Here is a 14,004-nt window from a genome sequence, read left to right on the forward strand (position 1 = left end):
GAGTTTTTTTTTGCTCGTTTCGCGCGGCGAGATTTTTGGAATTGGCACCCGTGTCTATAATGTGGATGCCAATAAAAAAAACGGAGAGGGGCGGTGGGGGGGGTTATTCCCTTGACTTCAATGTTTGCGTTGTTTTAAAACTCGTATGATTAATAACACTTAGATGAAAGCTGGTGAAGATATTGCCTTATTTGACAGTCAAAGCTCAGATGTCTCCATGCTCCAATTAATGCGTGGTGATCATCTCCGTTGGTCACCATGAAGCAGTGGTGGAAATTCCACATTTATATGCCAGCAGTTCATCTTTATATGTACATATATACAGATTTCTACGATGAAGAAGGGCCATTGCCCAAAACGTTGAAACATATTTTCCTATTTAGGTAGTATTGACAAATATACCGAGTGTTGTGTGTAATTGTGCTTGTACGCCACTGCAAATGCATTATCATCAAAATGTTACTCGTTACTTGAGACACCATATGAAAATGGTACGCAAAGTCCACCCACAAACCGAGATTTGAAATTACAGGCTTCTAATTTGTGAGTGACTTATTGCAAAATATTTTGGAGTAAAAAAAAATGCCACTGATCAATTGTTGTGTCCCGGTCGGTGACAGCTGTGTGCTCTGGCATGAAAGGCGCGCACACACGCGCACACACACACAGGCAAACGACTTGTCTCGCTCCGCTGGGGGGCCACACCCAAAGACATGCCGGTCCCCTCGTAACCAGAGCCGACAGGGATTACAATTATAGATGAAACAAAATAACCAAGTAGACAAACAGCAACAGGACCACCCCCAAAAAACACACACGACATTACAGCCGTTTGACAATTCCGGCAAAAGTCACTTTGTTTCCAAGCGAAACACTTACCGCCGTCTGAGATCACATCTGCATTGCTTTAAACGCTTGTTTTCTCATGATTATTACTACTACTACTACCATTGACAATGTACAAGCGAAACACCGTATGCACATTGCTGGACGAAGACCTCCCCCTGTGATGTGTGGGTCATGCAGTTTTATTTCACCATACTTCACCACGCTGGACATTACGGATTGGTGAAGGTGGGTAGCATGGTCATGGCAGCATACAATTACAGTACAACAATTGATATGGCTGCCCCGCACTGCGTTGAATACCACATCCTCACAGCCACCTGTGACAGCCTGGCATGCGTGGTGATCACCCACCCTAGCACTCGCCAGGCTCAACTCTCTTAGTTTCTAAGATTCTGATGAGATCGGGTGCATGCCGGGTCGTTTGGTCATAAGCAAACGTACAATACACGAGTAGATATTGACGTCAAAAGGTTGTACATGCGAGCCTTTGACATGAAACACTTGCTGTGGTGCAGCACAGTAACTTCAGCAGACTTGTAGGAAAGAGGTCAATGTGTTTGGAGGCAATAACAAAATGGGAGAGAAATAGCATTGGCCATCACGCCAAGTGACGTCCAAAGATAATCAATACCTTTCAGAACAACATATTAGAACCCTCCAACCCAAAGAGAATCCAACGCAATGCGATGAGAAAGAGCAAACAATCGCATGCACACGATGTAAGTGACTTTCCCAAGCTTGTTTAAACCAACATACACAAGCCGTCTGTATATGACACTGGTCATCCTGGTATTTCAAGATAAAGAAGGACCCATTGCCATAATTTGTCACTTTCAAAACTTGTTCTGCATGTTTCAACCAACACGCAGAAATGTGCACAAACAGCACTCACAGCCTTTGTGTAGAACTGCATGGAATATGTTTATGTTGTGATTGTGTCTTACTCATCATTTACAGAATTTTATTACTTGCTCTGTGTCGGCAAATGCAAATGAGCTCTGGGGAATGCTGGGTATTGGGTGGTTTCTGATTTCAAGGGAAATGTGGAGTTAATTACAGAGAAACAAGGTGATAGAAAATGTCAATGTAAAAACAAAAACAGTCGTACCAAGGAAAAATGCAAGAAATCAAATACTATAAGTGTATGTGTATATATATACACACACAGACACACTGTACTGGGGTGGAGCAGAAGTGCAGCAATTAGTGCACCGCGCAGTGAATCTGGTTACCCGAGTTTGACTCCTGGCCGTGGCTAACATATCAGTGGTGATTTCTGAACTGGATTGACGTCGCCTCCACCCACCTCTGCAATCCAAACTTACGAGCGTTAGAATACACGCAACAACCAAAATAGAGGGAGGACGCCTTTGTGCAGTATTTGAAAAAGGGGTGTAAATATATATGTATTCATAATATTGGTCGCGAAAGCCTACGTGTCAAAATTATAGATATATTCTAAAACGTATTCATATTATTTGGGTCTTTCGGTAAAGCCACGTAGATAGATAAAATAAAAAAAATAAAAAAAAATATCACGAAGTTTCGATCGCAACGTAAGCAATCGTCATCAGGTGAGAAATATCGCGGGAGAGCTGCTGAGAATATATATTTGTTATTATTTGATCTATCTACGTGGCTTTGCCGAAAGACCCAAAGAATATGAATTCTTGCAGTCACGAAAGCTTTAAGTCAATATTTAAACGTATTATTTACTACTATTATGGCTGTGCGAGAGGCACACACGCATTTATTTTAAATATAAATATACAAAAAGTGGCTATTTTAGCACTGCCTTCTGCCACCAAGAAGAGGGAATGCTGCATACATGTTCACCCAAAATACGAGTTGAATTTAAAGAGTCTTACTGCTCAACCGCTGAGACACTCACCTCTATCATTAGCCCTTGATTCAGTGGTATAAATTACACATTCCTGCAAATGAGGTCAATATATTCTGATTACAATCAGCGCCGACTTGAGGAATGATGGGCTCGGTCAATCCACAATTGGTGATTTGAAATCGAAGCCCATCAAATTGTGAGTCAAGTCCGACACATCACCACTCGGCTAAATACACAAACGCATAAGCAGATAAAGAAAATCTTAAAATAACATATATTTTATTCAGAGACTGGTCAACAACAAATTAACTAATTTCCTTGGCAACTGTCAGATACTATTGGCAATCCTGCAAGTGAGATATGAAAGGTGACCCCACCGGCAGATTGCTTTTAGTAGTGCAAGGCAAAGAAACCGTATAGTTTTTTGTCGTGATCAGAGCTTTTCTAAGGCAACGGATATGAATCCATTCTTTATGCAGGAGATGTGCAGAATGTCGCGCAAACAAAACAAAAAAATCTAAATTAATTTTTAACGCCGAGAACATTTTCTGATATTTACGTCTAACCACAGTTTGCATCTTATGTTTCTCAATAAGAAAATCCTTAACAAACTACAAATATATCTCTGTTCCCTGCTGCCTTTCTGAGGAAACTTTGCAAAATAGACTGGATACAATAAGCTAAGAGGATAGACTGCAGCCTCACTGGGAGTGTTACATCGCAGCTTTTTTTTTACAAGAGTTAGTTTAAAATTTCGCATTTTATCAGTACTACCTGCACACAACGCTATAGTTTGCCTTGTAATTATGAAAATAATGGGTCCCTAACATCTTCTTTTCAATACCTGAACCTGGTTAATAATCAAAGCCCGAGCGTTATTTGCTGGGCGATGTATATTCTTGGTTCTTTCGGTAAAAGTCACTACGTAGAAGGGAAACAATAAAATACAAAAAAATATAAAACAATACAATTCTCACGACGTTTCGACTGCAACACAAGCAATCATCATCAGTTGTGAAAGCCACAGCAAGAAATTTTGAAAAAAGTGGCGGTTTTTTTTTCCTTAACGTGATGTATGTTTGTACCCCGAGGGATAGCCCTGCAAAAACAACATTTTGCCGAGAAAATTTCGAAAAACTTTGGTCCTTTGATTTATGTGTTCAGGCGGCGCGCACACACAAAGCTGGGCACATTCTTCACTGCATAAGGGCCAGCGAAGGCAAACGCGCAGATGCATTAAAGACCATTCGCTCAGCAGAAAGTCGTGGTTTTTTTCCTCCTGAGAGAATGGTCACCCCACCATGGAAATAATATAAAAAAAATAAAACCGAGCATTGCCCGCTCAAACTCTCGAGCGGCTCGGCTCTCACCAAGAAGGGAAGAATCCGGCCACGGAAAGAAAGGCGAATTCCTCTTTGTAACCGACGGAACTCGATGATGTTTCACGAAATCTACTCGGGAGTTGCTTCGACAGGTGTTTCTGCCATACATTATTCTTCATACTTTATTGAACTGTTTCTTATTAGCAATAAAATCTATATGTATTTAATTGCCTCAGACTTGGTCTTATCCAGGGTCATGGTTTTTAACTGAATGCAGTGCTTGAGCAGTCAATTGATTTAAAGCTTTCGTGACTGCAATAATTCATATTCTTAGTTCTTTCTTTTTTAATATATATGTTTTATATATATACTATTATTTTGTTGTTTCCCTTCAACGTGACTTTACCTATATATATATTTTATTAATTTGTTGTTTCCCTTCAACGTGACTTTACCGAAAGAACTAAGAATATGAATGCAGTCAATTGCTATTTAAAGCTTTCGTGACTGCAGGGATTCATATTCTTAGTTCTTTCTTTTTTAATATATATGTTTTATATATATTATTATTTTGTTGTTTCCCTTCAACGTGACTTTACCTATATATATATTTTATTAATTTGTTGTTTCCCTTCAACGTGACTTTACCGAAAGAACTAAGAATATGAATACAGTCAATTGCTATTTAAAGCTTTCGTGACTGCAGGGATTCATATTCTCGGTTCTTTCGGTAAAGTCACGTAGAAAGGAAATAATAAAGCAATATTATTTTATTATTTCCCTTCTACAATTTGTCTCAGTGACTTTAGCGAAAGCACCAAGAATATAATACAGTCAATTGCTGTAGTTATGGGTCAGGTTGAGAGAATAAACATCACAATAAAATAAGAACATTAATCATTGGAGTGCAGCTTTGATGCCTTTGGGTTACCAATCAATTGCTGATCGTGTGATGCAGCCCACCCGCTGCGAGTGTAGAAACAAGGGTGTCTCAACTGCAAAACTATAACCGATTGAACGCAGCATGGGCGATGGTAACATGAAACCCATAACCAGCCAATGTAATCTGGTCTAACACCCGATGCATCAAGCAAATTCCGAATGTATTTGTTGTTGGAAAACAAGCGGTCATTTAAGAAAAATCAATAAAAAGAAACGTGTTGCTGCCGCCAAATGGAATTCAGAAAAATATTTGTACAATTTGTCTCGGGGCAAATTGCTTGGTCTTTTTATAACCTCTGCTTCGAAACACACAGACACACACACACACTGCTCTCTCCCCTTCACGTAAATTTTGGTTGTCATCGACACTTTGTCTTCTATTACAAGCGCAGCACGAAGGATGTTGAATAGAGTTTAAAGTAATATCTCCCTTCACTGTGCCTTACGTTATCTGTCAATAAGGGACACGGGCTAAAATTACACAGGTGATAAACATTCCATGTAACAGGTGCAGCCAATTGACTTTACATCAAAATAACAGCGTGGATTTTCATTCTTGACCCACCCCTCCTGCGCATACCCAAGTTAAAGGATTGTAAAGAAATAGAGCCGTGATTGATCGCCGTGACTTTTTTCCACGTTCCCCCGATTCCGCCGCTCCCCCCCTCCCTGCGCCTCCCTCCTTCCGTTCGGAGGAATACGAGTCAGAGCAGTGAGCCATATTATGGGTCTGGCGAGTACAAAAGCGAATGAGGTGCTCTCATGCCTGTGCCAGGGAACATGGGTATGACGCGTCAGAGGACGCGGGCATGACAGCACCGAATATCCAGAGTTAAAATCCTGCCCCCCCCCACCCCAAAATAAAGTCAGGTTCTCTTTATGCAGTGGTTTGATAGTTTCGTAGTAATTATCAATAGATGGATCAAAAACGCCTTGTATTACATAACTTTTATAGGTTAGATGGTGATAAGCCCACCTTTAACAGTCAGAGTGAAAATAAATGCATATGTAGAACCTTGAGAGGTAATGTTAAAGAGGTTGCAATGTCGTGTTCAAGACAAGCTACAACCCGACACATGGTTTTTGCTCCTTATAAAGATTGTCTTGGGGTTAAATCAAGTAAATATAAATGTGTCATTAGCCTACCACAGCCAATTAATAAGGTTTCTCACGTAAACAAAACGTGTCAATTAGTTACTACCTCCGCACACCGGTGTGTTGGAGAGTAAACCCACAACATTTACAATTTAACCCAAAAAAAACTTTATTATGAGTAATATTGGTCGTGAAATCCTATGTGTTAAAATGTTTTGTTACCATAGGAAGCTCCAAAAAAAAGGTAACCAGTAGGAAATAATAAACCTCTGCGATGTATTTAAGTTATTCGCCATTTTGTCCGATGTTTCGCTCCATGTGCTGGGAGCTTCTTCAGGAACTGGACTGCACATTCAGTTCCAGAAGTTGCTCCCGGCACGTGGAGTGAAATGTCGGACATCAATCTATCAATCAACCCAAAAAGACATTCGAGGACTGTATAGCACAAGCACAAAAATCTATGCAGCAGCAGAGGGAAATTATCATGGGCTGTTCTATTGGGTGACTAGGCCTTCGACGTAAGAATGTGACTTTTTATACAAGTGGCACCGACGAAGGTACACACCGCCCCATGCTTACTTGAGCAGAGAGACACTTTGTACCTGTTTGCCAGTAGCAGAAGGAAGATATATTTGCTGTAAAATGTTAAATAATCTTTCAAAATGAGTGGACGAATCACTTGGGAGCTAACCACAAGATCCCGTCGCATCTTTGTTTCCCTGAAAATGTACGTGCAGGATTAATTTCCAAGGTGACAGTGACGTTATGTCCTGCAGCAGATGAGTGAGAGAAAATACTAGTACGGTCCTTTTTTCCTTGATGTGTGACCAGTGAAAGCTGCTCTCGTCTTTGCACTTCAATTATTTTCACAAACTGTTGAACTAAAAAGAAAATTCCCTCGATGAAAATCATATTATTTGAGACTCTAAATAAATGACAACCCTATTTTGCAATACCACTCTCAGTATATAGTGTCTATAATAATGGCTTAGCATTTCATTTGCTTAGAAATTAAGTTCTCACCACATCTAGATTGAGTCACATCTGGATGGCTCCGAGGATCTAGTCGGTGTCATCACAAATTTAATTGGGTAAATGGGTGGGAGAGTGTACACAAATGTGGGAAATATGCCATGGATAGCTGAGCTATGGGAGTGGGCTGTGACCTATGATCAATCGAATGTAAAGACATATGTGTGTCAACCGCAATTTAATTAGCTGTATTTTTTTTTAAATAGTGTATTTTAAATTAACTGGAAAATCGACAACTATGTAATAACACGGTAAATAACATCGTTGTATTTTGTTGACATTAATTGCTTCCCACTATGTTCACAGCTTTCATCGCTCATGGAAAACGTATCCGCAGATATATTAACATATACAATTCAAACAAATGAAGCATTACCCTTTGTTTTTTCGGCTAAGTCACGTAGAAATAAGAAATAATAAAATTACATAATAGCGTACGACGTTTCGATTGCAACACAAGCAATCATCTTCTGTACCTGATGATGACTGCTTGTGTTGCAATCGAAACGTCGTACGCTATCATGTAATTTTATTATTTCTTATTTCCACGTGACTTTACCGAAAAAACCAAAGAGTAATTCCTGCAGTCACAAAAGCACCAAATCAAATGAAGCATTAACAGAATATAACGACGGTAATGACTCAAAAAGCAGCGTTCCCTTATAAGGTAAGAGATATGTCAGGGTGGGTAAGACACGGGTAGGTGTGCTGGAATGCTTAATGCAATAGCATTGAATTAAGGTTTGAAAATGCCAAACCAGAGGCTTGGAGAGGACATACCGGTTTGCGATTCGCAGTCCTCGGCCAGCGCAGGGCCCTCCGACAAAAGCCACACGAAGCCCTTCTTGAAAGCTTCAAAGTTCACCTGAGGGCACAGGGAGAGGTCGAGCGGAGGAGCGTGACGCGAGGGTAGAGGAACGGAGTGTGGGAGGAGGGCAAGGCTGGTTTCAAGATGATGACCAAGTTCGGTGACATCAGGTTTTTGGACAGAAGCCAACCATTAATTTCACACAAATGCATTTTGACAGCTACACTCGAGCGGAAGACAGACCGGTAAACAATGCATGCAGCACCGATGTCTCATGAATTCATGTTTCCAAGATAATGTTTAAAACACACTAGTTTTCTGTCAGGCGTTACTGTTCAACAACATTGGGCAGATGTCAAATGTGTCTGCCGTTTGTCCTGAGGCTGGTTTCATATTCGTGTGGTTTTATTTAGTTGTGCTCGTAAGGTCATGTGTATCACGCAACATCTCGAAACTTCCATGGGCACGCTTGAGCAAATCACAATACAATAGGTTAAATATGCTGTTAAGTACACGCACCGTCAGTAATAAAATTACATTCGATGATTTTGTCTTTTCTTTCCCCCCAACTTTATTCCAGGTGTGCTATCTGCATTAGTTCATGAGACCAAATATCTATTTCGATCATCTCGAAGAGCAGCCATGCATGCCCCATGTATCGGAACAGCTGTGGAAGAGAATTTTCACAAGAATTCTGAAATATACTTTTCGTGGCCTTTCTATCCTTCACAAAGTAAGAACCGCACTATCCCACTTAAAGCTTGTTGCATGGCAGCCAAACCGATATTTTGAATTCACAGAGCAGAGACTGTACAGTAACAAAAGGATTTAAAGCAATACAAGTTCTTGGGACACAGACATAAATATGCTGTTGCAATACATCCGAAGAGAATTTAGCTAAGTATTTTTTTTTTCTTTTGACATTTATTTATCCACACGAGAGCCCACTCCTCTGCATTTAGGACGCTTAAGGCATAGCTACATGGTGACAGTATTTACTCGCGCAGATTTAATCAGTTGGTTGAAAACCACATTCAAACTAAAGATCTCAGCGATGTTTGCTCTGTGCTTTAATCTCTGGCCACCTCCGACCACCTCCAAGGATATTCATTGTACGTGCTGCATTAACTGGTGGGTATAAGTGGCACACACCATGTATTCCAGTAATACGGAGGTGGGGGGTGGTCGATCGAGATGGAATCTGCATGAAACACGAAGCTGCAGGAATAAAGATATTGCCTGTGGAAATCAGTACAGAAAGTGGGTTTCTAACCCATCTGTCTGGGCCCTCTAATACCCACAGAGCCTTGCTCAGTGGGGCTGCCCGATTTAAACAAAAAAAGCTTCAAACTTGTTTTGCTGTTTTATGTAACCATGTGACAACACACTCATGAACTATTATATTCTTAGTTTTTTCGGTAAAGTCACGTTGAAGGGAAACAACAAAATAATAAAATATATATAAAACAATAAGAAATATATATTTTATTATTTTGTTGTTTCCCTTCAACGTGACTTTACCGAAAAAACTAAGAATATGAATTACTGCAGTCACGAAAGCTTTAAATCAAAACACTCATGAACTGTTTATCAATTTCCACAAATGAACCAAAATGCCTTGCTGATCTCGTGAAGGGGCAAAAACCATCACGCGAACTCAAATCATGTTCGCAGCGGCTTTAAGCTTAGCCATCGAACAATGATGGTTACCGCACCATGTGCTTTAAGATGCGCTTCTGTGGCCACCTGGAAAGCTCTTCCTTCCGATATTAGGAAGCCACTGTAGCTATGCACAATTAAATCTAGATCGAAAACTTATTTTTTCACAAATGCTTTTTGTGTTTAGTTTTGTTGTCCTTCCCCGAAGCATGGTTGGCTACGTACAGCGGGAAAGAAGTTCAACATGCATACATTAATCATCTCGGAAGTGAAAAAGGGCAGTTTTATCATTAATGAGGGAATGCTGTGCAATTAAATAAGCACATGATGGCCTATTTTTAGCAATGTGAGTCATGTGGTCTTAATGTCTATTGGACAGCAAACCCTTATGGCATGCACTTCCTTCTCCCACTCCCAAGACCAGACACCCCTCCCACTCGAATGAAAGTACGAAGTTAATTGTGTCATTATGCTTGCATTGATTGCCCTAAGTGCAAATTGCGCCACCTTGTGTCTTGTCATTTTAAACAATGTGCACGTGTGTTGTGAGCAGTGACGTTGTAGCAGCAGTTTGCTATTCCAGAACAACGGCTTCCACCCCTGACCCCATGTTTAGTTTGCAAGCGGTATCTTTTAGACTCAACCTTAGCTTACCAACTAGTATAGAAACAGCGAGCGTGGCTGAATAACCGCCACGTCACGCACGGTGTGCGGAGGACCTCATCCAGCAGTGGAAACTAATGTACACAGATGTTCATGTATGAAAGAGCACTGTGGAAATAGTGGCAGCTGAGCATGGTGCTCACTGTACTGCCCCCTTGTACCCCGTACCAGCAAAAATAGGTGCTCACTCACAAAGTCAAATAACGTAAATGAGCATTGGCCTGGGCTCATCTCTGGTGGTGGCCCTGAGACAGTGGTGGAAATTCCACTTTCCAATGACGAAGTCAGGTATATTCACAGGATTTAAAAAAAAAAACTTCCTACAAATTGGTTCTTTGTTTATTGACTCTGAAAAGATCATGCGCCTAAGTGATCCTCTAGGATGATTTGAACTTGTAGCCTTCGGATTGTGAATCCAGCACTTTCACCGCAGTGCTACCTGGTTGGATATTTTGTGTGTTATTCAAGAGTGGTCTCACCCAGAAACAAATATGGATCAACAGCAATAACCTGGTTAACTCTTAACTTCTTCCTGACAATTTATGGTTGTATTACAAACCACGGTGTTGTCTTGTCATGTGGTCACCTTGCAAGCGAAAAGGTCAAAGTGTCAGTCACAATGCTACCCTTATGGCCTTTACACTCTATTCGTGACCATAATCGCTTGGGGTTAATTATTTAACCCCCCTTGTTCAGTATTTTCACGTCGTTCGTCATGATAATTATTTAAACACCCTTGTTCAGTATTTTCACGTCATTAGCCATGATATAATCCCTCATGCGATTGCGTGATGTTACCTGGATTAGTAAGGTTGGTGCAGTCCACTCAAATTATTTGGCAGAACTAATGCCAGATGGCTGGATTCTCTAAAAGCAGGCTTTGATGCACCGGGATGAAAGCGATTAAATAAAGTGGCAAGGGAGAGAGCAATGTAGTGTTTTTTTTATTGTATTTGATAATAAAAAAGCGACGTGCCAATTTACCAAATGATGATGGTCTTTCATCAGTGTGCATTACTTTCTATGGCCGTACATATCTCAAATATGAACATGACAAAGAAAATGGAACCAAAGCTGAAAAGTAAAAAAAAGTGGCATGGAGAAATGCATGTTGGGAATTATACTCAGAGAAAGAGGACACACGGATCCGAGAACAAATACACATTGGTGAAATAACATCGATTGTTTAGTAAGTACATGTCACAAGCAGGCACACGATTTTGGCACTTCAAGCCCATGGACGGTTGGTGATGACACGGCCAGGCCCTTCGTCTAGCAGTGGACAGATCAAAGTTGATGATGATTGTCATCATCATTATCATCATTATCTTTCGGCCACTGCCACATTGAATATTTGCACAATCCACCACGTCTCAGAACACTCAGAACCTTTCCACAACTCACACCTTGCTGTCAGGGAATAGGCCAGTTATCCGGACCCATTTGTGAACCTAACCCCTACAGCAGTGCAAAAGCTACCCCAGATCAGATTATGCTCGAAACTAAATCTTTATTGGAACTAATTTAGCGCTTAAGACACAAAGCTTTCCATGGCATTGTCCATGGGACAGTAAGACGATGGACCTGTGCCTCGGGATTTTGCTCGGATACACTCCTCTCCTGTTAATGTTAGCTCGTGATACAATAGCCGTGTGTACCGAGAAATTAAATGACCGCTATTGCTTTACACCCCTTGTGTTTCCCTTGTCAAATACGCAGGGGGCTCTGCTCATCTCCATTTATGGCCATGAGTCAGCAGAGAAAATTCCACATTATTAGGGCAGGGGCCAGTCAACCTTTATTTTCAATTCCCAGAAAGTTGTGTTGCCATTATGTCAACCCAGGGGAATGAAGAGCTGTTAGAAGGAAAATTCCCAAAGCTTCCTATTGCAAGTTACACGCTCTATCCACAGCACCGGGCTACCAGGTATGTGTAACGTAACAAAGGCTAAAGGTTCCAAATTAATAAAAAAACCTCTATGCATGCATTAGATCATCAAGACAGGCAATCGTGCCGATTAAAGGTGGGAACTAATGCCGGCATCTCGCAATTAAACTTGTGCTCGTCAAGAGCGGCCAGGCTGGTATCAGGTTGCGGAGAGGCACGGGAAGCTCATTTGTCACGAGTTTGTTTTGCACTGTGACACGCATCACTGTCACCTGGTGTACATCACCTGTCAATCGGGCTACAGTTTGCACAGGGGCCATCGATTCAGGATTTTCAATCCGGGTTTTACGGTTCCGTCTTCTACAAATTGTTCTGTTTGGTTATTCACGTGACTGTATTTGGCCAATTGACGATGGTGGTAGGGACCTCGACTGACAATCGGAAAGTCGCATGCCCACATCTTCTTGAAGAATTCCAGTCACCCGGAATGTTGGGTTTTTTCTCCTCTCGGCGAGAATAAATAAAACAAAATCCCATACAGTATTTATTATAAAATTCATATCATACGGATGCAAGTGTTTTTTTTACAGTGTACCCTCGGTGCTTTATGCAACAAAAAAAATAATCACGAAAGTATTTTGCTGTAGTGAATTACACAACATGAAGAACGTTCTTTAAATAGTCAGGGCGACCAAGTCAAACACCGAGTACCCATACAGACCTCTTGCAGCCGAGTCATGTTATAATATAATAGAAAAAAAAGAACACAGTTGCTCCACTGCCCTTCACCTCAGCTTTGCCAACAGCTCACATGAGATGAGCAACAGCTGACTGCAGGGCCACGCAACTTCCCATACAGTGCGAGGACTTCCTTATTTAAAAAAAAACCCTCATTAAACGGAGTATTCGGGGGAATAGGTGTGGTGCATCGTGGGAATGGAAGGGCCTCTCTGTGCCAGGCTGCCCCTTAGGGTCTGTAACAATTAATCTTAGCCTAGACACCTCCGGGCAAAATATGTAGTCACTAAACCCTCTGACAACCAATGACGGCATCTGGACTGCACTCTGTTTTATTGTTCCTGTGCGAGTGCGTATGCTGTGGGCGGTGGGGTTTGCACTTTAAACACTGTGCTTCCCTGTTTTAGTCAAGTGTGGGCTCACGCTCGTCTCATTGGGGGAGTCCCGTCTCAGTGGCACGAGAACCGCATGGCTATGGCAGGGCCAGGCCTCGCAACGCCACGATCACCGTTGACAGTGCGCAAAGTGACACTGAAATATAGCGACGCGGAAGCGATGATGGCCCGAGACGATCCTCGATCGGGATTTGAACACGCACCCCACTGATTGTGTCGAGCACTATGCCATAGATTCCCATGAGATGGATGATGGGGAGGTGTGGGGGGGGAAACGTAAACACCAAAAAATTGCCACCAACCATTTAAGTCTTAACCACTGAATACGCACACAATTGAGAGTTGGAAGACACAGTGTCGGGTGCAGTTAACAAGAGTTATTACCAAGGACAGCTTGAACGCTTTCATAATTAAATAACCCTGCCCTGACGCTGGCTTATTAAGCGGCTCTACCCATCAGCACTCCACACAAAGTTATCTGTCCAGAGATCATGTTCAAAGCCAACAAAGGCAGCCAGGAATCTACATCAACTAGTAGAGTTATCCAGGGAAGCCTCACTGATTTCTCAACACTTGTATTCAGGAGGGTGGCTGCTAAGTATGTTTTGCTAATTCCTTGTCAAGCATTACAACACGTGGAATCCAGAGGAAACCCATGCAAATGAGGGGATACTGCGTAATAAAAAGTATCTGTACAGGTAGGTAAGCAACCTACTTGGTGTACTGCAATCCAATGGGCAACTCAATTCCCTGCAATTTGGGGGTATCAC

General features: G+C 41.5%; 1 protein-coding gene across 3 annotated transcripts in view; it reads right to left on the minus strand.

Annotated features, from left to right (window-relative positions):
* LOC116939628 (uncharacterized) overlaps positions 1-14,004 on the minus strand; it is a 91,297-nt gene that overhangs the window by 59,236 nt on the left and 18,057 nt on the right. For all 3 annotated transcript variants that reach the window (XM_076062964.1, XM_076062963.1, XM_076062967.1), the window contains one exon: positions 7,864-7,948. In XM_076062964.1, coding sequence (XP_075919079.1) covers positions 7,864-7,948 — 85 coding nt within the window. The remainder of the gene's footprint in view (positions 1-7,863; positions 7,949-14,004) is intronic.

Source organism: Petromyzon marinus, chromosome 6, assembly GCF_048934315.1.
Source record: "Petromyzon marinus isolate PM22_M1 ecotype Great Lakes invasive population chromosome 6, UKy_Petmar_22M1.pri1.0, whole genome shotgun sequence".
Lineage (NCBI taxonomy): Eukaryota > Metazoa > Chordata > Hyperoartia > Petromyzontiformes > Petromyzontidae > Petromyzon > Petromyzon marinus.